General features: G+C 39.4%; 5 protein-coding genes across 6 annotated transcripts; 2 read left to right on the forward strand and 3 right to left on the reverse strand.

Moving 5' to 3' along the window:
- The first annotated feature begins 398 nt into the window (after positions 1-398).
- On the forward strand, positions 399-2,525 carry rdgBbeta (cytoplasmic phosphatidylinositol transfer protein 1). Of its 2 annotated transcripts, none has more exons than XM_066283768.1 (6): positions 399-616; positions 1,121-1,269; positions 1,446-1,542; positions 1,594-1,665; positions 1,722-1,976; positions 2,088-2,525. In XM_066283768.1, exons 1-6 carry the CDS (start codon positions 566-568, stop codon positions 2,349-2,351), a joined length of 888 nt encoding a protein of 295 aa, XP_066139865.1. In that variant the 5' UTR covers positions 399-565; the 3' UTR covers positions 2,352-2,525. The 2 variants fall into 2 exon arrangements, with proteins under 2 accessions (XP_066139865.1, XP_066139866.1); XM_066283769.1 differs by lacking the exon at positions 399-616 and adding an exon at positions 671-819.
- A 175-nt stretch (positions 2,526-2,700) lies between these two features.
- Positions 2,701-3,816, reverse strand: RpL11 (ribosomal protein L11). Its single transcript, XM_066283770.1, has 4 exons — positions 3,764-3,816; positions 3,282-3,413; positions 3,033-3,219; positions 2,701-2,978 (listed from the first exon to the last, which is right to left on the reverse strand). Exons 1-4 carry the CDS (start codon positions 3,767-3,769, stop codon positions 2,740-2,742), a joined length of 564 nt encoding a protein of 187 aa, XP_066139867.1. The 5' UTR covers positions 3,770-3,816; the 3' UTR covers positions 2,701-2,739.
- A 357-nt stretch (positions 3,817-4,173) lies between these two features.
- Positions 4,174-7,528, forward strand: LOC136340025 (dynein regulatory complex protein 1). Its single transcript, XM_066283718.1, has 13 exons — positions 4,174-4,277; positions 4,334-4,446; positions 4,497-4,654; positions 4,711-4,914; positions 4,963-5,175; positions 5,228-5,530; positions 5,586-5,817; positions 6,166-6,425; positions 6,482-6,635; positions 6,685-6,880; positions 6,929-7,108; positions 7,168-7,343; positions 7,395-7,528. Exons 1-13 carry the CDS (start codon positions 4,174-4,176, stop codon positions 7,526-7,528), a joined length of 2,427 nt encoding a protein of 808 aa, XP_066139815.1.
- A 79-nt stretch (positions 7,529-7,607) lies between these two features.
- On the reverse strand, positions 7,608-15,111 carry LOC136340056 (uncharacterized). Its single transcript, XM_066283772.1, has 15 exons — positions 14,976-15,111; positions 12,490-12,773; positions 11,054-11,154; positions 10,571-10,726; positions 10,253-10,381; positions 9,961-10,200; positions 9,552-9,680; positions 9,367-9,496; positions 9,191-9,313; positions 9,049-9,138; positions 8,873-8,996; positions 8,719-8,821; positions 8,551-8,666; positions 8,317-8,498; positions 7,608-8,265 (listed from the first exon to the last, which is right to left on the reverse strand). The coding sequence occupies exons 2-15, from the start codon at positions 12,769-12,771 to the stop codon at positions 8,206-8,208; spliced, it is 1,965 nt and encodes a 654-aa protein (XP_066139869.1). The 5' UTR covers positions 12,772-12,773; positions 14,976-15,111; the 3' UTR covers positions 7,608-8,205.
- Positions 15,112-19,501: 4,390 nt separating this feature from the next.
- Positions 19,502-22,825, reverse strand: LOC136340057 (membrane-bound alkaline phosphatase-like). Its single transcript, XM_066283773.1, has 10 exons — positions 22,606-22,825; positions 22,408-22,548; positions 22,226-22,359; positions 21,840-22,074; positions 20,664-20,804; positions 20,423-20,611; positions 20,232-20,369; positions 20,049-20,183; positions 19,820-19,996; positions 19,502-19,764 (listed from the first exon to the last, which is right to left on the reverse strand). The coding sequence occupies exons 1-10, from the start codon at positions 22,703-22,705 to the stop codon at positions 19,559-19,561; spliced, it is 1,596 nt and encodes a 531-aa protein (XP_066139870.1). The 5' UTR covers positions 22,706-22,825; the 3' UTR covers positions 19,502-19,558.
- Positions 22,826-25,061: the final 2,236 nt, after the last annotated feature.

The raw sequence follows: 25,061 nt of genomic DNA on the forward strand, positions 1-25,061 counted from the left end.
AAACACTAGCATAAAGACGAATTGTTTAATAGAAAAATATTTTTTTTATTTGTACAAAACAAAGAACTTAAGTGTCAGAATAAACAAAATATTTAAAGCAAAAATTCAAAAACAAAACTACTTCTAATTCTCGTACTCATATATGAAGGTAAAAGTGTGTAACACTCAAAAACATATTTTATATTATTTGAAAATTTTACATAAAACAGTCAAAATGGCCGACCTGTGTCTCTATGACGTGCTATAACCTTTATATTTGAAACAATTCTATTTAATCAGCTGTTGTCAACTTTCTCACAAACAAGTTGTCTCTTTTGTCTTTGTCTAGCTGTGCAAATATCAATGTAAACAAGAGAGGCACAACACAGTTTAAATGTTTTGGATTGGATGTGCTTAAAATGTCAATTATAGAATTGGAATGTCTCTAAGCTCAAAGAAATTCAAACATTTTTGTTTAAAGTAAGAATTCCATCAAATTTAAACTAAAATAAAATAAACAAATAACCAAAATTTAATTGAAATCTTCATTATTGTTTTTAAAAGATATATTTCAACATTTTACGTTATGGTGCTAACTAAGGAGTATCGGATCTGCATGCCTTTAACGGTGGAGGAGGTAAGACCTTTGCTGTTTTTATTGAAAAATCAATGTTTACATCTAAATATAGATGAGCTTATCCGGTTTCCAAGGAGGAGCAAGCTGGAAAATGCATTTTATTATTTGTTTCTCATAGGTTTCTGTCATGACATCTAAGGGGAGAGTAATTTCACTTAATTGAACACCCAGGACAAATATCCCTCTTGGGAACTCAAAATTAGGTATAACAAAATAGAAGTGCAACAAGTTAATGCTATATTATAAATATTATATACCAACATATTTGCCAAATATTCAACATTAACATTTTGTTAGGTTTATTAAGGCACTGTTATTGAAGTGTTTTTTGACTATCACCTATCACATTTACTCATTCATGTGCTTCTGCAGAATTAAATACAAATGATGTGTAACCAGTCACATCGGAGGTTCTTTTTTTGGATTTTACCAATTTTTGAACAATTGTCTTTGTCATGTACCTTTTGCTGCATTTCTTATTAGGCACAAAATTGTCTTTTTTAGTACCAAATTGGGCAGCTGTACATGATTGCGAAACACAGTCTTGAGCAATCAGGAGATGGAGTGGGAGTTGAAGTAGTAGAAAATAAAGAAATTGTCGATTCAGAGCATGGGAAAGGCCAGTACACAGAAAAAAAAATCCATTTATCTAAGTAAGAATTTAAGATCTTTAGTAAAACCAAGACATATATAGCTGTATTCCCTTCTTCATGGTTTACTTCATGGAATATCACTAAAAATTTTCCTTAAGTTTTATTTAAATATTATAATATTTAGATTATCTTAGGGCCTTGCCAGGGATCTTAAATGTCTACTAAATGTATTTTAGTCGACTCCCTTATTGGATTCAAGCAATCATACCAAAATTATTTTATGTGACTGAAAAGGCCTGGAATTACTATCCATATACTATTACTGACTACACGGTAAGTACCCACAATTTCACACAAATAGAAAAATAAACTAACGTTTTTAAGTGTTCCTTCATACCAAGATTTCATATATCCATTCACACTAGATATGAAAACAATAATGGGACCTCTGAAAATGTGAGTTTGTCTCAAAAAATGAATGATTTTAACTGATCAAAAAAGTTTATTATCAGTGTCTAAACTTGAGTCCTGATCAGCTTGCTGAAAGGATTGTTGAACACATTGACATAGCTTATGATGAAGTAGCTGCTAAGCACTACAAGGAAGAGGAGGATCTGAGGTTTTTTAAGTCTGCAAAAACAAGTAGGGGCCCTTTAATTGAGGGCTGGAGGACCAATTATCAACCAATCATGTGCAGCTACAAACTTGTAAATGTCTATTTTGAGGTGTTTGGACTGCAAACCAAAACGGAAGAGTTCATACATTCTGTAGGTTTCAAGAAAATATTGAATTGATTTGGTTTTTTACAATAAAAAGTTGTAGTTAATCCAAACCAATTATAAAACAGGTTATTTACCATAACAAAACTTCTTTTTTAGTGTATCCATGAAATTTTACTTTTGGGACATCGCCAAGCATTCGCGTGGATGGACGAATGGATTGACATGTCCATGGATGATGTTCGCAAATACGAAATCGAACTGCAAGATCAAGCCAATACATTACTAAAAGAAAGTGGAACTATTGCAGAGGATTCTATGCTTACAGAAGAAGGTGCAGAAAAAATTGAGATTGAGGAAGGACTCGGCGGTCTTGAGACTCCGAAAACTCCGGTTAAGAAGGGATATTTCAACTGGTTTTAATTGCCGTTTTTTGCTGCTTTAATTTGAAGAAGGTGGTTATTGATGTGCAATACTGGTTTTGAATTAGCGCATGATTCGTCGGCGATAGAAGTTGAGCCATTTTGGTTGTGAGTCATTATCTAATGATGTTTGTGTAGTTGCATTTTATGAATAAAGAATGACAATTTTACTTCAGAGTCCTTGTTTTTTTTTTGAAAATGGTATTTCTAATGAATTAAATTGACACTTTGGTGCTGTTGTCTGCAGCAAGTAGCAGCTGATATATTTCTCTGGCAAGACAATAGGAAATAAGTAAAAATTTTTTCACTATATTTATGTGAAAACTATATAATAAAGAAAACACCCAAACTTCCTTACTTATCAAAATTTATTATGATGTAAACAAAGTTTACTTCTTGCTTGCTAAAATGATGCCATCATATTTCTGCTGGAACCATTTCATCGCATCTTCCTTGGTTAATCTATGAGGAAAACCAACTTTGCCTTGTTTTCTCCTCCGATGGGCAACATTGAACCCTGGCCTGCCCAAGACAACATAAAAATCTAACCCATAGATACCTATACTTGGGTCATATTTGATACCCAAATCAATGTGTTCTTGGATACCAAAACCAAAGTTTCCAGAAGCTAAAATAGATATTTATATGAACAAATGGAACTGCCTTAAAAACAAAAACTTACCTGAAAAGTTGTCCCTCCTCAATTCATATTCTCTAACTTTCAAACCTCTTTCTAAAATTTCCTCAGCTTTGGCACCTCTTACTGTGCAATGGACAGCAATCTTTTCATTACGACGGATACCAAAGGATCGTACAGTGTACCTGGCTTTGGAAAACACAGGTTGTTGACCTGTGAGCTGTTCCAATACCTAACAAAAGAAGGGAGGTCGTCTTCATTAGGTTTTAAAACAGTGTGTAAGTAAGTACTTACCTTGGCTGCTCTGGTAAGCCTGTCACCACTCTCACCAACGCAAATGTTCAGGCACAATTTGCGGATGTGCAGGTCTCGCATTATATTTTTGGTCTTGTCTTTGACCTCTTTTTTCTCCTTTTTGGCCACGGGCTGCAAAATTAAACAAATTATGAGAAGCAACAAAATAAACACCAAAGAAATAAATTTTAATGACTAAAGTGAGCATTTAGATTTTGTATTTGGTAATTTGAAAGGTGATAAATTGCTGAAAATACTAGCAAATATAAGTTTTCTTTGAGGAACTTTCGGTAGTTTTGAGAAATAGAACCTCACAACATAAACACTTAAATTTCGCGAAAAATAATGAAGTCGTAAAGATATTAATGTCTAAATGTAGGGGAAAGTTTCCTCTTTTCGGCTGTGTTTCCTAACAGTAATTTTCACTTTTCCGGTGAAGGATGAATTAAGAAAATGAATGGAAAATATTACAAAACACTCACCGCCATAGTTACGAATTTTTGAAGAAAGATGTTGAGTTACTGTCAGCTGTCAGAAGTCACACTAGGTGACACGTTGTAATAATTGCAAGTTCGCGTACTTTGAGAAGAGATGTGTCGACATTGTAGAAAATGTGTATGATTATTAATAATGAAATTAGAATAAAAAAATTAATTTTCAATTTTGGGAAAGAATTTTGCTTTTTAGTATTTACGATTTCAAAATTTTTTACCTGATTATCTATTACTAAGCATTAGGGAAGAACGCCATTTTACACACACCCTCACGTTTCTATGTACACAGGACCTATTAATTGATCCAACTTAGCCCACGCATTTTTGTCCCTAAACAGTAAAGTAAAATTCCTTTTAAAGGCTTTGCATCCTTAAAAAGATCCTTTATAATAAGTATCATGAGTGAAGATGTAGAATCAAAAATCACTTCCCTAGATCCCAAAGAACGCAAACTGGCCCGAAGGTTGCGTATCGAGCGTCGTTTGGAGATTTCTAAAAAAAGGTACATTTTTCGCAATTAGATATTATTATCACAGAAACTATACAAATACTTAATAGGCAAAATGATCAAGAATTGGAGGTCTATTTCCAAGAGGAGGCATCAGAGCAAGACGAAATTCAGAACCAACTTAAAAAGAGCGCTGAAGTATTGGAAAAGTACCTTATTGAAGGTTTCTATTAGATTTACTAAATAGCACAAGCCTTGCACATTGTTTTATAGGAGAGGAATATATTACTAACATCAGAATTGCAAATGAAGCTCGAGAGGTGAATAGAAGAGAGTTTGAAGCAGTGAACAAAGGAATAGTGCTTCATCAGCTGGATGAAGAGGCCACGTCTGCAAAGGAACTGTTCGCTACTATTGCATCCAAATGGGCGGTAAAATGCAAATTAGGCGCAATTTTACTTGATTAATAAAAGAATCTGCGTTTCAGTCAATACAGCGCCAAAACGACCCTCTAAACATTAACGAATCTATAGCTGAGCAAAAGGAAAAGTGTGACATGCTTATTAGCCAGAAGGACCGAATCATTGGAATGCTAAATGAAGAATTGAGGAAGGCGGAACGGCAATTTACCAAAGATCAAAAAAAGCAAATGGAGGATATCAATACCTTAACGCAGAGGATCGAAAAACAAGTTTAGTTTAGAAGCTCATTTGAGCGCCGCTCTAAGTATTGCTTACAGATATCGTTTATGAAACGGGCCTATCGCGAGGAGCTGAACATATTGGAGAAGGTGGTTAACCAAGAACGGGAGGTTTTGATTGAGACTTCTGATAGAAACTGGGAGGAACTGTTCAAGAAGCGCGAACACCAGGAGATCTCTAATATGAACAAAAAGTTTGAACAGATGGAGGAGTTTAATCAGCGAATGGACGAATTAAGACTCGACTTCCAAGTCAGATTCTCTCCTACTAAGTATCAAAATCAATAGCATTAAAGTCTTTCAGGAGCATTATCGCGAAACCAAAATCAAGCTGGAGAACGATATTGAGGAACTACTTAGGGAGCTTGAAAACATTAAAGCTCTTGCCCTGCTCAACGGCGAGAAGTTGGACTATAATTACCAAATTCTCAAAAAGCGAGAAGATGAAAATATAATCATCAAATCTCAGCAAAAAAGACGGATAAACAAATTGCAAGACGTGATCAACGCCTTGAGAAAGCAGATCGGGGATTACAACAGCAGTATGTCGAATCAGATAAAAAAACTTTCAGAGAATATTAGGAAACTTCAAAAGTCGATTTTGGATGTAAAAAGTTGTGTTTGTAACCATTAGTTCTTGAGCGCAAATTGTTATATTGAAGGTAGAGGCCAAAGCGGACCACTTCGCACACATAAATGACGAGAAGTTCCATATGTTGTGGGAAATGAACAAAACCCGAATTTTGGGGGTGCTAAAAAAAATCATGGATAGTGATAGGATTTTGTACGAGCAGCAAATGGGTCTCGACTGGGATCCTCCTCAGAATTTCATTGTGGATAAGAGAACCTTACCCAGCTATAAATTGGCTGTGAACAATGTTACTGTAGAACTTGGTGAGCATGGCAGTTCATTTAGTCTGGATAGGATTGATTATCAATTGATTTTCATCAGTTTTGCATCATTTTTCAGGAAAGCAGAATGTTTGTAGTTCAAAATATGTTGAATGTTATTCCTTTACGTGAATCACAAGGCATTGTTGTCAGTTTCGTTCACCATTATATCAAGAATATATAAAAACCATCATTAATATTACGCATTAATGTTTAATAAGTTTTCTTTATCAATTGTAAAGGGCCTATCTGATTAGTGGTATAATTGTGTATTCTACATTCATTTCTGGAATTGATCTTAAAATATTAACTCAATATACGTCTATTGAAGCTGCTACTTTTTGCCCTCAGAAATGCGTCCAGACACCAAAGGCGTGAAAATGAGAAAATCTGTTGTGAGTCAAGCAGTTGAGTCAATTCCTACCTCGCCAAGTTTCTTAAACCTAACGAATAGTCAAGACCTAAACACCACCTATATGAAACTTCTTAAACATATTTTGACCAGAATCGCTGACAAATCGGGGTTTTTGGCTGAAAAACGGTTGAAGGAGCTCCTGGCGGGGTATGAGGATAATCTAGAACAGATTGTGAGATTGGACAACGTTTTTACCGTGAGATTCAATCCTTGATCTTTCTTCTTCACTCTACATAAATGTTTTTGCTGTAGGCTCTGGGCGTTCACGGCGCATCCTTTATAAATATGCTCTTCAAACACTTCCTGCCTTACACTTTCTGTCCAGTGTGCCAAAACTCGATAGTAATTCCGCCTAAGGATGAAAGCAGAGACTCCTCGGGCTCTCAGATGTCTTCAATATTGTCTCGTGAGTACTCGTCAAAATCTCGTCAAAATCTGATTTAAACTTCCATCAGGCTTTGGAGATGAAACTTTTTTCATCCCCGAACTGGAGGGTCTCGGAGACATCATTAGACAATCCGACAACGTACCAGGAGCGATAATATCCCGGCCGGACGCCATTGAGGACACTGCCGAAGAACCGGATGGTATGCGGATGATGTCCGAATATGAAGTCGTTGAGGACATTTATGAAGAAGTCGAAAATGCAAAGTAGTATCCAAAGGAACTTAAGTTTGTTTTATTAAGCTTTGGTTTTAGTTTTGCTTTAGACAAAACCAAGGAGAAGGTGAAAGTGTTGTCCCCAAGGAGGAGAATCTCTATATCTAGATTGCCTGAGCTCTACTGTTGTCAATTCCAGCATCCTTTAGTCATTAGTCCGGTTTATGTTTTAAAAGCTTTGAGGGAGTTTGTAGCCTCGTATTACACTAGAACCCTTGGGTTCGTTAATGTTTACATTGAAATTTTGAGTGCGTACAATTTTATACATGTAATTTTAGGGTTTCTACTGCGGGGGCTCGAAGGCAACAGAAAAGGCAAACAATTTCCAGGTATTTGACTCAGCATGATATTAAAACGTATTGGGAGAAATTCAAACTCAATTTTGGTGAAGATAGAGTACGGGTTTGGAACGGGCTTTTAGCCGGATTGAAGAAGTATCATCAGATATTGAAGGGTAATAATGAAACAAGTAAAATTTTCTTCGAAAATTTGATGGTTATTTTAGATCGCCGGTCAATTTGTGATCAAGTGCTCAAATTGAGAAAGGAAAATGTTGAACTGAAGAGGCTGTTGGGTAATTATTTGGACTATCATGAACTGCTACCTGATTCATGTATCACTGAAAGATATCTTAATTGATCATTTGACACATTCATATATTCATATTTTATATAAACAATCATAATAAAGAGTGATAGAAAAACCAATGAACTTGTGCTTCTTTTGGTTTTTGATTAACTAGTCACCTGCACAGGTTTTAAAGCATTGGTCCAAATGGCAGCCTTCTAGAGCCTTACAAATTAATTAATATAGGGCAAGTTACATTCAAATTACCAATAAATACGGTAAATACATGGCAACCTAATATAGGTTTTTAATTCATTTAAAACACTAACTTTATTAACAACATTCAACATAAAGTTTTGAGAAAAATCCTTTATTTTTTCTGTATACGTATTCGACTTTTTTGGTGGAAATTAGCATATCAAAGGTTTGTAATATTGATAATTAGTATTATCGTTGGTTTGGGCCAGCAAATTGATATCTCCGTCCTCATCACACAAACAGATGTGCTTTTATGCGTCCAACAAATATGTAAAATATGTAACATCTGGAGTCATAAAAAAAGTGTTATTCGCCATAATATCAAGAAATCATAGATTTCCAAACAGTATGAAACCAACAACGGGAAAAAATAAGGAATTTTGCTGCATGTGTAATTCATCCTAAACATTTACCTTCTAATATACACCTAACAAAGATCATCAAAGCATATTACATAAATAATTAACAAATCATAGCTAATAAGTGTGAGTTTAAAAATAATTCTTGTCCCTCAGCCTCTTGATAAACACCGGCTCCATATCCTCGTCTTCCTAAAGTCACCAGGACATTTTATATTTTCAAAAATTGCCCTTGAAACTTACTGCAAAATATGAAGGAGCGTCAATTTCGACAATACTCTGAGTAGAGCCCTCTTTGCAGGTCAACCAAAAGGTCTGCATGAGCCCCTTTCCCTTCACCTCTACAAGACCTCGCTCCTCTATTTTATATCCGCCAATTGCGTCCAAGGCTTTTTTCATTTCCAAGCTAATGTGGATTTTTGAGGCTAAAACCAAACATTATTAAATCATGATTATTCTAATCTTTCTTGTATATACCAAGGCCTGTGGATTCCATTCTAGAAGCCGTATTCACAGTATCCCCAAACAGGCAATATCTGGGCATTTTCGACCCCACAATCCCTGCCACCACAGGTCCAGTATGAGCTCCAGATCTGCGAAATAACTTTGTTGATCTTGCACAAGACTTTTTAGCAAAATGCATACCTAATTTGCAGCTTTTCTGACTTCCTATGAGGAATTTTAAAGTGCTTAGACCCTGCCAGTAGATCAAGGGCCATGCTGGCTATTTCAGACACATGTTTATTTCCTAAAACTTACATTTTTGATCAAACTGATATAAATTTAAATTTATTATTACCATTCTTAACTGGAAGTCCTGAGGCCACCATATAAGAGTCTCCAATAGTTTCTACTTTATAGACGTCGTAGCATTCGATTCGGGCATCGAATTGCTTGTAGATTTTGTTGAGGAATGTCACTACCTGAAACGTTTAAGCTTAATATTGTAAAAGTAGATATACGATCGAAAAGTACTTCCAAAGGGGTGCTGATAGCTGCAATTTCGGTGAACCCCACTATATCGCTGAAATAGACCGTCACTGAGGCATAGTATTCGGCAGGAACCTGAAATCGTCTTCAATAGTGTGGTGAAAGATTATTTATTATACATCGTTACTTGTCTCGTCTGTTTTAGTTGAATTGCAACACTTGGAGGAAGCATCTGGAAGAGTAAAGAGTCGCTTTTCTTTTTTTCCCTCTTCAACTCATTAGCCTTTTTGGATAGATTTGCTGCATAGAGCTGAATATGGCAACGTTAAGTGTGAAAATTCCTTTGGTTCCTGGTTCATATACCTGAATTGTCGCCACTGCATTATGTACCAGCCAAATAATCACTGGAGACACTGCCAATACCACTATAAGAATGGCGATACCTAGTGCTTCTTGATTGGCAGCTACTTGTAAGTTATCACTCACATAATCGCTGAAATTTATTTATTCAAAACCCTCAAAAATTATTAGGTTTGGGTGCTATTTACCCTATAGTGACCCGCAGTGATCTTTGTAGTTTTCTGAGTTCGTCGGAGTATAGAGCAATAGAGTCGAAATAATTGAGGGCGTCGTCGTAGTTTGGGAATCGTTTTTCATTTTTTATTATAATGTCGTTTCTAAAATCAAATAAATGATATTTTAATGTGTCGTGTCCACAAATTCCTTAAATTAGCGTGCAAATTTTAAATATTATCCCTCCGAAATCAGTGGCGATTTGAGCTTGGAAATCCCCGTTTCTTCTAATTATTACTAAGTATTCTATTCGCCATTGTCAAGAATATGTTGCCCTGCTCAAGGACTCTTTGAACGGGCACAGTTGATAATGTTATTCCTAGATGACGCCACCATGGCGGTACTAGTACTACTACTACTATTTCTATCAAAAATGGTTCTCACAGTTTCTTTATGTTCCCATACTCAATCATCGTCCGCGAAATATTCTTGTATTCCTTCTTCAATTTGACCACATAATTCAGAGAGGTGTTCAATAAATCTTTAGCAATAGAATCGTGTTGGATATAGTTGATGTAGTTTTGAGGCTTCAAGTTGCCTCTTCCGAAATAGTTGACTCCGTAAACTCCGGCTATTCCAGTGCTCTCGATGCTCTTTAACAGGTTTTTAAACGCCAACAGATACCTAAGGAGGAATTTTGATCGCACTAATAAGTTGACAGAGAAATCTGTTTCACCTCCATACACCACTAGTGTCCGTTTCCTTGATCTGTTGCGTTAAATGTTCCAGCATTGCGGCATTAACCGAGGTGTACCAAGCGAGAACGTCAGTCCAAGTACGTTCTTCCGTTTGGTTGACTGATTGCCTGTAAAAACCATTATGTTCTAAAGTTTTTATTTGAAAAAGTGTTAGGGCATAGGGCGGACAAAAGGATTATTCCATTACTGGAGCATAATAGTAACGAGACTGGTGCTTTAACATGTCGATCTGTTACATAGGAACGTAAGTCTTGTTTTGAGGGGAGAACGGAAAGTTATGTTCAGGAAACACTCACCGAAAAGTGGTCAGATTCTTAAGGAAAGTTTCTTTGTCCAAATAGACTTTGCTGCGCCCTTCGAATTGTAACGCGAGAGTGGGCCAAAAGCTCATGTTTCCCAAAGCTTCGTTGGTCAGCTCAAATCGAGCGCTTAAATTCGTTCGCTGGGTCTTGCTGGAAAAGTCAAACACTTTATATCTTCAGAACTATAACTAAAGGGGATTTATTAGAGGCCGATTTCAATGGAACATTTTTTCATAAAGCAAATTTCTATAACAAAAATGTGTTTTAGGGAAAGTTTATTTACTATCTAGGGTAAAATCACATTGTATTTATAGACGGCATGTGTGTCATTTGCTCTAATAGAAAATTGGAACAATTTGCTTGTATCAGTTGAATCAATCGGTTATTCTTGGAAACTTAATTATCTTGGCATTTTACGTCGTAGGGAAGAATATTGTTGGGTAATATCTCATGCGGGAGATTATTCTAATAATTTACTTTGTGGATTCTTGACCTCCAGTGTAGACGTAGAAAGCCACCTCTGACCTCTCCAGTTGCATCCTCGTCACCACTTTCCCCAGTTCAGTAGCTGCAGTCACCTGGAACCAATTCGCCCTTAAAACTAACTATAGAATCCTTTTTTCTTGAGCGGTACGCGCCTAGAAACCCCTTCTGTTTCCACTAACACGTGTGTTTAACTCTCGAGCTTCCTCACATGTTTCCGCTCTAAAGAAATAACATGTTTTTTTTCGCTCTCACCCTGTATACGCCTCTAAACCCCTCTCTGTTTATATTAGGTGTGTTTAATTCCTTCAGTACACTTTGCCAATAGTCATTCGTTAAGTTAATTACTCCGAGCGAATGACAAATTAAAATATATGGACACATAGTCATTAATCGGTTTCGCCTTAAATTTATTTGTCCTTAAGTGCCATGCCGTATACCCTCGGATCGATGTGGAATGGGTTGAGAAAAAGTCAATAGATAATGGAACAATATCGAGTATTGGGACAAAGGGTTCTTATAATGGCGAGGGGGAGGAGGAGGGGGCGTATTGACCTGAAGAATTGCGAAGAACAAAGGAATGGCTGTGATAGTGTGGGTATGGGAAAATGCACTTTCAGGAGGAGGGTAAGGTCTCTTGAATGTGTGGTGTCGCTGGGGGTTCTTTTAGCTGAAATCCTTTCGGAAATATTGAAAAACGTTCAGGTGCTAAAATCATCAAATCCGCCATTTTATGGAAGACAAAACATGTGAGTGCTCCAGAAAACAAATGACTGCCGCACAGTCACTTGTTCTTGCGTCACGGTAGGGAAATTTCAGTTTGACATATTTGTATGTGTAAATAGAAGAAAGGTAGAGATATCAAGGTCGAGGAAGTGCATTGAACTCGTGAACAAGTTCCGTTGTTCTGGATAACTTTCTTCATCTAGACGTGCGAGTCGAAGAGAGACAAGACGAAGTTTCAATTTTAATGAATATTATCCTGTTAAGAGTCGTGTTGCACTGCAAAAATTAATAATCCTATAAAGCTAACAAGCGCAAAGTGTATGTTCTGGATATTTGGCACGACGATAAAGCCCCCGCTGGGGGGGCAAACATCCCCATTGTTCGTATAATATTGACACAGGGTGTGCGACTTTTATGTCTTTTTCTCTGCGAGCAAGTAATTCATACGGCTGCACTATTAACGAAAATGGATATTTATTGGACCGAGGCCAAAACAGAGAATCTGACTAGTAAAAATTAAAAGGAATTGAGTTTCATTTGTGACATTTGGTAACACGTCAGAAAAGCCCTGGCACCCATGGAAACAAATAAAACAAAATGGCCGAGTTTATGGTCGGTTATGTTTTTTATGCCGCTCGCCAACGTCACAGAGAAACCTCCACGGCCATTTGCTCCGGCAATAGCGAACTGAATTTCTCCCTTACCTGATTTTCCACTTCAATGCTGTCATGCTTCAAAATCATGATGTTCCTAAGCATGACTGAAGTCTGGACGATTAACGCGAGAATGGGGATGAAGGGCAGTATCAGCATTTGCAGGAGATGGAGTTTGCGACCCCTGCCGTCCGCAGGGTTGATGGATTTGGCGCAGCAGTAGCCGCGCGGTACGACCTGCGAAACGTCTTCGGAGCTGAGGGAGCGCAGGGAGACTTCCTCGCCCCCTTGGGATATGTGATTGGTTAGGGATTTTTGGTTGGTGAGTGACATCACTGCAAAGCGAAAACTGTTGTGAGAATGGTGGTTTTGGTTCTTGTCGAATTAAGTGAGGAATTTTTGCGAAGTAAGTTTTGCATGTAGAGCGGGTTTGAAGTCGCGAATAATGGATGTTTCTCGAAAACTTCGGTCTGGAAAAAATCGTCGTCTCGAGCCGTTAGGGCGCCCCACTTTTAGTCGAACAAAATGAAGAACGTTTTCTGGGGTAAAGAAGCCACTGTTCCCTGGACGCGACCACGATTTCATTTATGTACACATCTGTCCCAGTACGGCTCTGTCTCTAAATCCCACTGCGGCCCTGCGTTACGGTAGAATTCGGCGAAATACCCTGTATAAAACAACGACTAAAACAATTTCTCATGCATTATTTTGTCTTTAAACAGTCTTCTGCCTTAAATTAACAGCTCTGAGCTAGTTTTGAGTTGCCGGCTCAAATTGCATTTTCCCAAGTTTAATTGCGAATGTATTGGGGTCGAGGTGTTCAACCCTCTAAATAACCATAAAATATTGCAATAAACTTTGATTACGCGCAAGAGTTCGTAAACCGAATACCTCATTATTATTTGCTGCACGATAAACATCGAGTGTTTTATGCGGTGTTTGAGACCCATGGGAGGGAATTTGGCGTCGATTCATTCACTCAATATATATCTGTATATATATATATGTATATATATATATTGGATATTTTTCAGGAAAATTCGTTAGTTTTAAATAAAATGGAGTGAAGTTGTACCAGGGAGAATGCCGCTAAGGATAGAATTAGTTGCGTGGAAAACGCAGCATTGTTCATTATTATTTTGATGGACGCGTGTTTGAAAGTGTCTAATTAGACCCCTCAATTAATATCGATCCGTTCTCTTCTTAATTAAAACTTAAAGAATTTCATGAATAAGGCGATAGACAAAAACTCATTTCCTGCCATTTGTACTGGAAGCAAATTTCATTTGAAAAGCAATTATTGGTTTCTATTTCAGGCGCAAAATTAAAAAAAAAAAAGAGGAAAATCAGAGCTTTGGATAATATACGTAATTCTCTTTATAGCAAAATTTCTCAATAATGCATCGCTTGTTTTACTTAAAAGCTTCCTAAAATCGTTTAGAGAATAATGGAAAATGCATTAGAGAGGAATTACCCAAGTATCATATGAATAGCTAAGCATTATGAGCTTTTCCCGAGGGTTCCTTTCGCTACCTCATTTTATGCCATATTTACTCGCTAGCAGCCCTTCATCTCTCCATTATTCAAAAAATCTAAATATATGACAACGCCACCGAGCAACCGAAAAAGGCAACATCGCGACTTTCTTTTGTCACGCCGTCTTGTGGCTGATGCATGCGCTGAAGGTCGCTTTTCCACATTCAAGGCAACGAGCAATGTTGCCAGAACGCAAAAAATCTCTGATTTATATCGCGTGCGATGAAAGTTGTCTGTTCGCTTATTGCTTCCGTCAAAAATCAATTTTTTTCCTGGGGAGCAAATTCCCCATTTCGGCGACATAATGTTTGCGGTTAAATGACCTGCCAAAGGAGTTTAAATGATCCGCGCTGCTCTACGTGGAATACAAAACAGAGCTTAGTCTTCGTAATGACTGAAAGTGACAGCTGAAAATTGATAAATTTCGCCCGGTTTATCGCCGCCCGGTAAGAGAGGATTGAAAAATTTACGTATTTATGCAAATTTATTGGAAATCAGAGACGCATTGTTATTGAGCGCGACAGGTTTTAAATTAAGTTGAATTATGAAAAAGTGAATGTAATTCGACATTCGAGTTATATAGTTATCCGGTGGGTTTAACACTGCAATTATTGTCGATTTTTTTTTTTTTTTTTTTAATTAGTCATCGGGGAAGTTAGTGAAGGGTAAACCCTCGATTTATGATGATGAAAAAACTCTAAAACGCATAATGAATAAAAATAACAAATAATAAACAACAATAACAATACAGTGAGTAATAAATAATAGCAGTAGTACACTATGACGCTAGTAGGGGAGTCGATTCTACACTAAATAGTGAAGAAAAAGTGGAAACGAAAACAAATCCGCGATGAAATACCGGGTCTTTCAAAAGGAATAAAACGATGAGCAAATGCTTTTGCTTCCCCAGTGTAACTTTAACACCTAACTGTAGGCACGCCCTGGAAAAAAACTTTTCACCCCCCCCCCTCCTACCCTACGCCTCAAAAAAACCTCCTCACCAATTTCCACGGGCTCCAGCTTTGTACTCCTCGCTACCGAACTCTGCCAAAATCACTCTACGTATCGCGTTCAAGTGTTTGAATTTTTTTCGTCTGAGGGTTGATTAATGTGGAGTTACCCCCCCGGGAACGCACCGCAGTAGGGCAGACTTCAATGCGGACTGAACAACTTCAACAAGTTGTCGGGAGTTTTCCGGAGTTTCCGCACGTTTTAGGGCCGGAATCTTGCGCCTATAGTTCATCAAAGGCAAATAATTGCCTAGTAGTTAGTCTCATGCTTCAGGGATGGTGGACGTGTTTGTTTAAGTAATGCTGTCTATACAGGGTGAAATATCACGTGAGTTATATTTTTAAAGAATTTTTAATGTGGGCGCGCGTGTATGGCAACGCGCCATGAGTATTGAAATATATATTAATATAAAACGTTTGAATTTATTATTGCCATTGACATCGAAAATGTATAAATATTGGTGGAAGCACGTGTCCGGGCCACTATATCGAATAACTTCATCGAGATGAGCTTTCGTCAACTGGTAAGTAGTGTGAAATCTTGAGAATTTTCTATAATATTTTTTCTTAAAGTTAGTAGTTCTGCTGTCGCTGCGTGCAGCCAGTCTGACTCCGTTAAGAATAACGAAGGCAGATAACGGGCAGTACTACCCCGATAACAGCGGTAAGCTTCATGTCTTTAGTGGTGAGATTCCGAAAAAATCGACGCAACCTCGTTCAGGGCAGAACTTCCATAAAAAAAACACTGATGTTCCTTGTCGGAAGTGATTCTCGAGATAAAGCTGTCAGTGGTCAATCTACAAGGAAATTAATTATACCTAGAATTCAGAAAAGTTCTAAAATTCGCACGTGCAGTTTCTTCCCCGTTTCTTTGATGTTCGCCTTAAGCAACTTCGAGCATATCATTAGCCAAGGCGCCCACCGATTTTTATCACTTTTAAACGAGTACTACCCCGATTACGGGCGTATGTATTGCATATCTCCGTGTCCCAACTCATCCCCTGAACACCAATTTGTTGGCTTCCACGTAAGAACCAGTCGAGGAACGAGGGCACGCAGCTTCCTACATTTTTCCATTATTATCTCGAATCTCGATTTTTTTTTATTAACAGGACGGTACATCCCTAATAATTCTGGCGCCTACGTCTATGAGGACCACCCTTACATCCATGACGACCACCCTTACATCCATGACGACCACCCTTACATCCATGATGACCACCCTTACATCCATGACGACCACCCTTACATCCATGACGACCACCCTTACATCCATGATGACCACCCTTACATCCATGACGACTCACCATATGTCCATCAAGTAGGGCCTAAAGGTATGTTAATTCTCCACTAAGATCTTACCGTAAAGTGAGCGTTGGCTCTGCCGAGTAGAGTGAATTCGATGGTTTATGGCGATTTTTGGGTCCACGAGTACTCGATTTAATTGATTTTTAAATGTAGGTGAATGGTCAGGTCTTCACTTCAATTCCTTGACCTTTAAGATTCAAAGAAATATTCGTAAATATGCAAGATTTAACGTTTTGATGGCTTAGCGCCCCGATTAGCAATTCAAATTCATGTCATATTGATGAAGAAATCGGACAATAACGCAAGCCTTGCTGATATTTACGTATTATGTAAATGTCAACAATGGTTTTCGTTGGACGTTGAAATTCCCCCCTGAAGAACGGGAAATTAGTCGCCAATCGGGATCCCTTTGGCCGGTTTTAAGTTCAAGTTCCTATTGCCTATTCTTCCATCGTTTTTATTAATGCTTCCCTCTAGGGGGGTTCGGAGGGAACGGGGGAGTCGGAGGAGACGGGCAAGGGGGATCGGGAGGACCGGGCGGACCCGATGGACCTGGAGGGCCCAACGGACCAGGTGGACCTAATGGACCTGGAGGGCCCAACGGACCAGGTGGACCTAATGGACCTGGAGGGCCCAAGGGACCTGGAGGGCCCAACGGACCTGGAGGGCCCAACGGACCTAGGCGGCCTAACGGATCGGGAGGACCTAACGGAACTGGAGGGCCCAACGGACCTGGAGGGCCCAACGGACCTAGGCGGCCTAACGGATCGGGAGGACCTAACGGAACTGGAGGGCCCAACGGACCGGGAGGACCTAACGGACCTGGAGGGCCTAACGGACCGGGAGGACCTGTCGGTCCTATTGAACGAGGAGGTCCTGGTGGGTCATATGGTCCGGGAGGATCCAGTCGACAACATAGGCCAAATAGAATAATTCCTCTCGCAAATCTTGAACCACCTTCGTCTTATAAGAAACATGTAGTATCGCCAGGACAGCGGTATTTGCCTGCATACAAGAACTATACACTAAACGTGCCTTCGGAGTTTGTTACTACTAAACTAAAACCGAAAGTGCCTCTGGGGCCGACCAAGGTGTCTGTCAATAAGAGTCGCACACAATCTTTGTCATTCCCTCTGTTGACAACAGTTCAATATACTTTTTCAGGAAATCAGCGATGTTTCCATTGAAAGATCTGATTTCACACATTATTGCGAGTGTAAATATATACATTTTTTGCGGTGCTTTTTTTCCATTACAGGGTTATGTTAAGATTTGTGTTTGAACTTTAGTAGTGTTCATAATCGAAGCTATTGCTCATGTGAAAAAAAATTATTAGACTTTTTTGCAAGAAATTTCATTGGCTACAATTATAGCACGTACGACTTTTGTCGTGGATGTAGCGGTTTCCGAGATATTCACGAGGAACGGAATTTTACTCAAAAAAATATATGCTAAATCGAAAATCGATCGTTTATTTAACTCCCTCAACACGCTGACTGCCATTTTCACGAAAATGTTCCTAAAAGAAGATAATTTTCTTTGCGGAAATTTCCACGTTGGAAATAAACAATTTTCCAAAAATTCTTCGCGGGGCACTCGACGTGTTTAAACAACAATTTGTTTCAACAATGCATTTTTACATCCAACGGTCCTGCGGGATCGTGGAGTGAAAAGAGGGCTGATGGGCGGGGCAGCAAAGAACGTGGTTTTGGTGTATTTTCCGTTTTCCAAAGGATCACATATCACGTGGGTCAAGTGTTTTCCTCGCGCAGGGGCCACCCCAATGTCTTGATTTGTTTTTAGGTCCGTTCGAATTAGGAATTAAACGCAAAAAGAGGTTCGGGGCGAAGGTAAGTAGAGGGGGAGCATAAGAAAACGTATAGGATTAAATTCCGTTTTTCGTGCCTACCTCGAAAACCACTGCATTTACGAAAAAAATCGCAAGGACTGAAGTCGTAGCCGACGAAATTCCCTACAAAAAGGTCTAATGGACTTTTTCCATACGAGCGATAGTTTCAGTTATACGCCCTTCGAAAGTTCAAAGATAACTCTGTAATGGAAAAAATGCGCAGCTAAAACTTATACAGGGTGAGTCGGGAGGATCGTGCCAAACTTCAGGAACGTGTTGTACATGAAAAATAAATGTAAAAAAACTCAAATGTTGTTATCCGATTTTCGTTTGTTTACAAGTTATAGCGTAAATAAAATTAAAACATAAAATTTAAAAACATTATAAATATCATAAGAAATTCCATAAATAAACGTTTGGACATCATAGTAAATGTTCAAAAATATCGCCATTAACTTCTAAACATTTTCGGCTTCGTCTATGAAGAGCATTCGTTGCGCTCCTGATCGTTTCATGTCTTTCTTTAATGGCAGCTGCAGCATTTCTAACGCGTTGAATTAGTGCATCTTGAGTGTCCACTTTTACTCTGTACACTTCAGTTTTAAACCAACCCCACAAACAATAGTCTAGTGGTGTGAGGTCTGGAGACCTTGGAGGCCAACTAATAGGGCCACCACGACCAATCCAACGTATTAATTTATGGAATTTCTTATGAAATTTATAAATTTTTTTAATTTTATGTTTTAATTTTATTCACGCTATAACTTGTAAACAAACGAAAATCGGATAACAACATTTGAGTTTTTTTACATTTATTTTTCACGTACAACACGCTCCTGAAGTTTGGCACGATCCTCCCGACTCACCCTGTATATTCACCCTCACGATAATGTATGAATTCAGGGAAAACTAATTTTTTTTAACGTTCGATTTTCCACAAATTAAAGTAGACCAGGCCTCGAAATCAACTTGCAGTCCTTATAAAAGACGTGGAAGTATCAGATCTGCGTAGACGATAAGAAAATAACGAGGGATTGTTTGAAAACCCCGCGGCAAGGGGCTGAACCGTTGACAATCGATGACAATTTAAAGTATGGCTTTAACCCAACGAAAACTTGATAATAACTGAGTTTTCCTTCTGCCAACCATACCAAAAAAGGCCTGAAAGCAGTGCTGCTGATGCACATGCTTGGGATGTCCTTGGTCGATTCCGACGGCGTCAAATCTGCACAATTCGACGGCCAGTCCGACGCGCGAAATTGCACCCAATGCTTGGGGGCTCAAAGCGAACACGATAGAATGGGCCTTTTTCCACACATGTATTACGTGTTTTTCGGCAATGAAACCACTTTCCTATTTTTTTAAAGAAATTTATAATTTAAGTATCACAGTCAATTTGCTTCGCAGGAGTGAGAAATCAGGGCGATTTTGGTCTGGCCTCTTCACACTTAATATCTGGGCTCACGCAGGCGGCTAAGGTGATCAAATACGGAATCACGTTCTCCTCCATCACTCCCGTGAACAAGTGCGCCCATGGCCCTTTAGCGTAAATGCTCACGTCGTCGGCCCCGTGGGTCTCTTTTTCCCTTGGAGCGGCTGCTGGCCATTGATATTCAACTTCATCTGTGGAAATTTTCGACTAAAATTTTTTTTACATTGGGGGAGAAATTAAGCGTACTCATTTCTTCAAGGGTGGGAACGTATCTCTGCCCATTTCTCAGCACTGGCGTGTACCCAGGCCCGTTTGCGTAATTCAAAATCGTGTAGGGATTATTGTCCTTGCCGAGCCCCGCGTAGCCGAAGACGTCGCTGCCCCTAGCCGCGTACCCTGCGTAGCTCATGGTATGGGCGTGATCTGAATTTTCGCGTTACTCATTAGATGAATCACTCGCCATCTACTCACTCACCTGAGGTGACAACGATGAGGGTGTCCTGCTCTTTAGTCATAGACACAGCCTTCTCAACTGCCTTGGAAAACTCCGCAGTTTCATCCAGAGCCTTGTGAGCCCAGCTGTAGTGGTGGGCAGTGTCAATTCTACCCCCTAGACAATTTTTATTAATAGAATTTTAATGGGACCATAAAAACGCACCCTCGACGAAGAGGAAGTAACCAGAGGAGTCGTCTTTGGTTAAAACGCGGATTGCAGCCTCGGTCATCTCGGCCAAGGAGGGTTGAATATCCGGGTCCCTTTCTATGTTGTACCACATATGTCCAGGCTGGAACAGCCCTGCAGGACAATTTATTGAACTTTCCATGGGGTTTCGCATTAGTTCGCCATACCCAAAAGGTAGTCGGTAGAGTCCTTGACGTTGAGCAGCTGCTCCCTATTCCAGACATATTCGTAGGACTGATTGCGGCTTTCCCTCAACTTCTTCCACCCTTCGATTAAATTGAGGCCGTCAGATCTGAAGCCCTTATTGCCCTGCTCGTCTACGGTTTCTTTGGGCAGCAAATTCATTCTCCCACCACCTAAATCATCTCTTCTCAGGTCACTGACTTTCATAAATATTAGCGTATAAACCTAAAATGACGTTCAACCCTTGACCAGTCTCCCTGAAGATGAGCTGATGAGCGATATCTTCGCATTCTCGTATGTCGCCATGCAGGTGCATTACATCAGTGTCAGTTTCCCAGTGGCGTTCGGCGGTGTGGGCGTAAATTGCTATAACAGATTAATGTGCGAAAAGGCCATGGCTACCATGAAGGCGATGCAGAGCACTGGATCTCTGAGTTTGAGTGAAATTTCTAAGTCGAGTTAATAGGATGATATTGGCCCTAAGGGTCCTCGGAGGAATTGTCTTGAAAGAAGCCTGGGGCATTAATAAGGCAGGAATTTTCCTGTACAAGCCCGTGCCGGCCCTAATTTTTCAGATCTGGCAGAGGTGCAATAACAAAGAGATTTTTTTCCTTAAACTATTAGGTTTTCTTCTTCTGCTCTAAGGGCGCCTCTGATTTTTGAAATTCGGCTAAATCATCGATTGCTACTTTTTTCGAAAAATAATTGAACTTAAAAAAAATAGTTTAACGCTAATAACTTCGAATAACTCCGAATTGGAAGTAATCAACTGATTTCTTGGGAATCTTTCGTAAAATATAAATCATTTTTTAAAGGGGATAAAGAATAAAAAAGTTTTGGTAGAAGCGGGAATCGAACCCGCATATCCACGCTACACGTCCGCTCTTAAGAGTCGGCGATGTTCAGTTCTGGCTTTGGTTCGCTTCTCGGTTGGACCAACTTTTTTCAATTTTTTTACCTAAGAAAAAATATTCCGACTCAAGTAAACATCTTTGCCCTCCTGAGGGCAATAATTTGCCAAAAACGATCCTTAAAATGAACTCAAAATCATGAGACCCGAAGAAAAGGAACAAAAAGAAAGAAACAAGAAAAGGAAATAGACTTAAAACTTCTATGGCAACCACGAAATATGCACAAACCCATATGTAACCGCATTTCCGTGGAAATTACTTTCCAAGACATAAAATTACTGTGATATACTGGCTGTAATAGCATTGACTTCGCACCTAATAATAGGCTCTGTTTATTAGTCATTCGGTATGGCAATTAAATGCGATCAAGGTTAAGAACCTAAACAAGGAAATTATTATTAATAAAATTGACGAGATTCAATGAAATCAAGCACCCAACATTAGGGTCACCTGAACTTTTTTATCCCCATACGTAACGTCTTGGACTTACCTGCAGGCGATGCGTGGGTGACCCTGGTGGTGGTCACTAAACCAGTCCTTTTCCCTTTAAGCTGGAACAGCCTCGCAAGGGAATCGACTTGGTTCTGTTTTTGGTTCATGGCGGTGCAATTTTTCAGATTAACAGCAGCAGTCACCCCAATGGTTCCCAAGTTCGCCTTCACCCCTCCAAGGTAGGCTGTCGCCGAACAAGCCGAGTCTGCAGTTTGATGATCCACGCAATAGGTCTGCAGGAGAAAGTAATGCAGAAAAGATTATATAATGACGCAAGTGCAATATTGAAGTCACCATTGTGCTGCAACCTTTAAGCTAAATGTCGTCATTTTTTGCCGGTATTTGCATTTCAATCGAGGTTCAACCCAAGAGTTTTTTACTTACCTTGGACAGTCCCGTAAAAGGGAATTCCTCGAACGAGAGCGATTTCTCTTCACCGCCCAAATACACCCTGGTGGCAGCTACCGTGGGGATGGACATGCCATCCCCCAGGAACAGTATCACGTTCTTGGCGGTATCTAGAGAGGTTTTACTGAGATATTAACCTAAGAAGTTGTCGAACTTACTGAAATTTAGTCGGTAACCGAGTCTCTCAGCTATCGCCCTCAACGCGCTGTTCTTCCAGTACTCTTTGGTCTTCTCCCTGGCGATTTCGTCCTCAGTTTTGTTCCTCATAAGCTTATTGGCAAAAGGGATGACTTCGTCATCTACACAATGTTTAAAATCGTCATTAATCGAATCTCAATGGAGGACTTATCACGAACCCTGCTCATCAGGCCTTTTTTGGACCTTCTTAAGTGGTAGTTTAATGCTGCAAACGCATGCAAAGACACTTATCAAAACCAGTACTTTTTGCACCAACATCTTGAAGCTTGAGGACAAAGACTGCACGGGACACCCGGTATAATCAAAGCGACTCACTTTCCCTAATACATTTCGTTTAATGTGGTTTAAGCAATACAATGGACAAAATGGGATTAACGGGTACAACGAATTGAATTGATATAAATATCAATTCAGCAAAGCAATCAGTAGTCTCTCTCCCTCTTCGGTGCATAATTTTAAGGTCAAAGAGTGAGAAGGCGCCACCACTCGCGGCTGCAAATCAATTAAAAAAGTTCGTTAATTTGTAGTTCTGCAGGAACGCTTCTTGATTTTAATAATGTCGTCCTTGTCCCGGGTTTTTGCGTTCGTTTTAATCGATTTTTGCCCCATTTCGATGAAATTTCTTGCGAAATTTCGAATTAGCAAACGGTAAACCGTTCGAATAACTGGATAATGCGGTTTTGTACCGTTGCGATCGGTGATTAAGGACGTTTGGAAATTCGTCTGGTCGTTTGACACTCGAAGGCTTTCGTGGGACGATGAAGATCTGGCTGTCCTACGAGGTATCCAGGACCGGCATCCGCATGTCGAACGTCATTTTTAAGCACCGCCTCCCGGCCCCCAAGAAAAATCGCCGCTCCGGGCCATCGCCCCTCCATTAGGCCAGCACCAGAAGCATCGGCAAAAATTTTGAATTTTATTTAACCGCTTAAACCACTGAATGTTCACTATTGCGGAATTTTTGTGGGGACCCGAGAGTTTAATTACACCTCTAGAACTTGCTTGAATCGTTAAAAACTATTTCGACACGAGCTTTAAAGAAATGTCCAGGCGAAGAAACATGTACGCCTCTGGAATTTCGGTAGTAAGTTTCTAAAGGCACTTTCCTGTTTTGCTGGAGTGTGCGCAGATTGTTAAGCGCTTTCGTACATATTGGGGCGAATCAAGCAATAATAATTTTATTTTCGGATGTAAAAAAGTTGGCGCGCCTCTGGAATTCGCCTAATAAATTCGTGCCCGAAATTCGGAATTTTCGCCGTAGCGAATCACTTAAATTACGAATAAGAAATTCGGACACGCCTGGAATTGAGCCCGATTCAGCCAGTTTTGTGTGGTAATTAAGAGCCAATTTTCTGGGCAGGTAACGTTCAGACGGGGGGGGAGGGGCTATGGTCAGATGAACCGAACACCACACGGAAAAATTCAAACCGATAGGGCAGAAAACGCGAAAATTTGGCCCATTTCTAAGTCTCCGAATATTGGAATCCCTAACGCGTTGCATAAGCTTGAAACTGATGGGGTCCACTTACCCTACTTATATAAAACGCAAAAACAGACCGAACCTAAATTGGTAAACGCGACCAGTACCCGAAGAGCAAAAACTATGCCATATTGAGCAGTCGACGAAATCTTTGGTTCCAAATTGATTTGGTAGTAGGAAATTGTAAATGAGCTCATTGTTAATCTTAATACACCAGAACTAGAAGTTTTTGCTTGTGACAAAAGTTACTTACCTAACATTTCTTTTGTATTTTTCAACATTGCATTCCTATTCAGAGTAGCAGTGAAGTAAAATTCTGTCATGGTCCGAAGATAAAACGTACCAAAAATGCGTCTTTTATTGCGTAGAAATTTCTTCTAGGGGCCACCAATAGACCCTTGGCTAAGTTAACGCTACGCACCTGGGGATGTTAACTTGCCCTGGGCAGTTGACATCACAGCCCCTGAACAGGTTAACACTACCCACAGGGGGTTTAGGCAAGGCAAGTTAACAAGCTCCTGTGCGTGGTGTTAGCCCTTCCAGCACCGCACCCCCCTAGATCACCCAGTCGTTCTTCACTCTTTTGCGTTGGTTCGTAAACAAATGATAATTAAAGAAACTAATGAAGATACGTACTAATTTGCGGGTTATGGCTCGATAAACTCAAATTACCTTCAAATCCCTTGATTTAAGAATCCCCAGTTTTTTTGTTCTCATGGGATCAATGGCAAGGTCTCCTCAATCAAGCGTTGAATAGGTTTTTTAGCTTTCATGGTAAATCGAGATTTCATTAAGTAATTAAAAATTTTAAAGCGATGTTTTGCGCAAAAGATCAATTAGAGGAATTTTTGGACGAAGTTTCATGGGTTTGAAGTGGCGTTAGATAAAAGACAGGATTTTTTCACTTAGAACGAGGAGGCTTTTTTCAAGTGCACTGTGGTTGAAAGTTAATTATGGATCAATAAAAACGCGATTTTTGCTAAAAACATTTCCATTTTCCAATAGCAAAAAGAGTTCTTAAAACTGGATCAAAAAGTCTCTCATTAGAGTCGCAGACGTGATGCCATCATTGCTCAGCAGAACTAGACGAACGACGATAATCTTTTAATTCACCGATTAAAGAAAACGAAACTC

Source organism: Euwallacea fornicatus, chromosome 7, assembly GCF_040115645.1.
Source record: "Euwallacea fornicatus isolate EFF26 chromosome 7, ASM4011564v1, whole genome shotgun sequence".
Classification (NCBI taxonomy): Eukaryota; Metazoa; Arthropoda; class Insecta; order Coleoptera; family Curculionidae; genus Euwallacea; species Euwallacea fornicatus.

Coding starts and splice junctions, on each gene's coding strand:
- LOC136340056 (XM_066283772.1), bottom strand. CDS start 12,771: ATGTCACTCACCAACCAAAAATCCCTAACCAATCACATATCCCAAGGG. Junction 10,382..10,570: donor AAGAATCTGACCACTTTTCG/GTGAGTGTTTCC, acceptor TGGTTTTTACAG/GCAATCAGTCAACCAAACGG. Junction 9,497..9,551: donor TCACTGCGGGTCACTATAGG/GTAAATAGCACC, acceptor AATAAATTTCAG/CGATTATGTGAGTGATAACT.
- LOC136340057 (XM_066283773.1), bottom strand. CDS start 22,705: ATGTTGGTGCAAAAAGTACTGGTTTTGATAAGTGTCTTTGCATGCGTT. Junction 22,549..22,605: donor AAAAAGGCCTGATGAGCAGG/GTTCGTGATAAG, acceptor AACATTGTGTAG/ATGACGAAGTCATCCCTTTT. Junction 19,765..19,819: donor TCCCACCCTTGAAGAAATGA/GTACGCTTAATT, acceptor AAATTTCCACAG/ATGAAGTTGAATATCAATGG.
- RpL11 (XM_066283770.1), bottom strand. Junction 3,220..3,281: donor GGCTTACCAGAGCAGCCAAG/GTAAGTACTTAC, acceptor TTCTTTTGTTAG/GTATTGGAACAGCTCACAGG. Junction 2,979..3,032: donor GAGGAGGGACAACTTTTCAG/GTAAGTTTTTGT, acceptor TATCTATTTTAG/CTTCTGGAAACTTTGGTTTT.
- rdgBbeta (XM_066283768.1), top strand. CDS start 566: ATGGTGCTAACTAAGGAGTATCGGATCTGCATGCCTTTAACGGTGGAG. Junction 1,666..1,721: donor ATAATGGGACCTCTGAAAAT/GTGAGTTTGTCT, acceptor GTTTATTATCAG/TGTCTAAACTTGAGTCCTGA. Junction 1,977..2,087: donor CGGAAGAGTTCATACATTCT/GTAGGTTTCAAG, acceptor CTTCTTTTTTAG/TGTATCCATGAAATTTTACT.
- LOC136340025 (XM_066283718.1), top strand. CDS start 4,174: ATGAGTGAAGATGTAGAATCAAAAATCACTTCCCTAGATCCCAAAGAA. Junction 4,278..4,333: donor TTGGAGATTTCTAAAAAAAG/GTACATTTTTCG, acceptor AATACTTAATAG/GCAAAATGATCAAGAATTGG. Junction 6,426..6,481: donor GATTGGACAACGTTTTTACC/GTGAGATTCAAT, acceptor TTTTTGCTGTAG/GCTCTGGGCGTTCACGGCGC.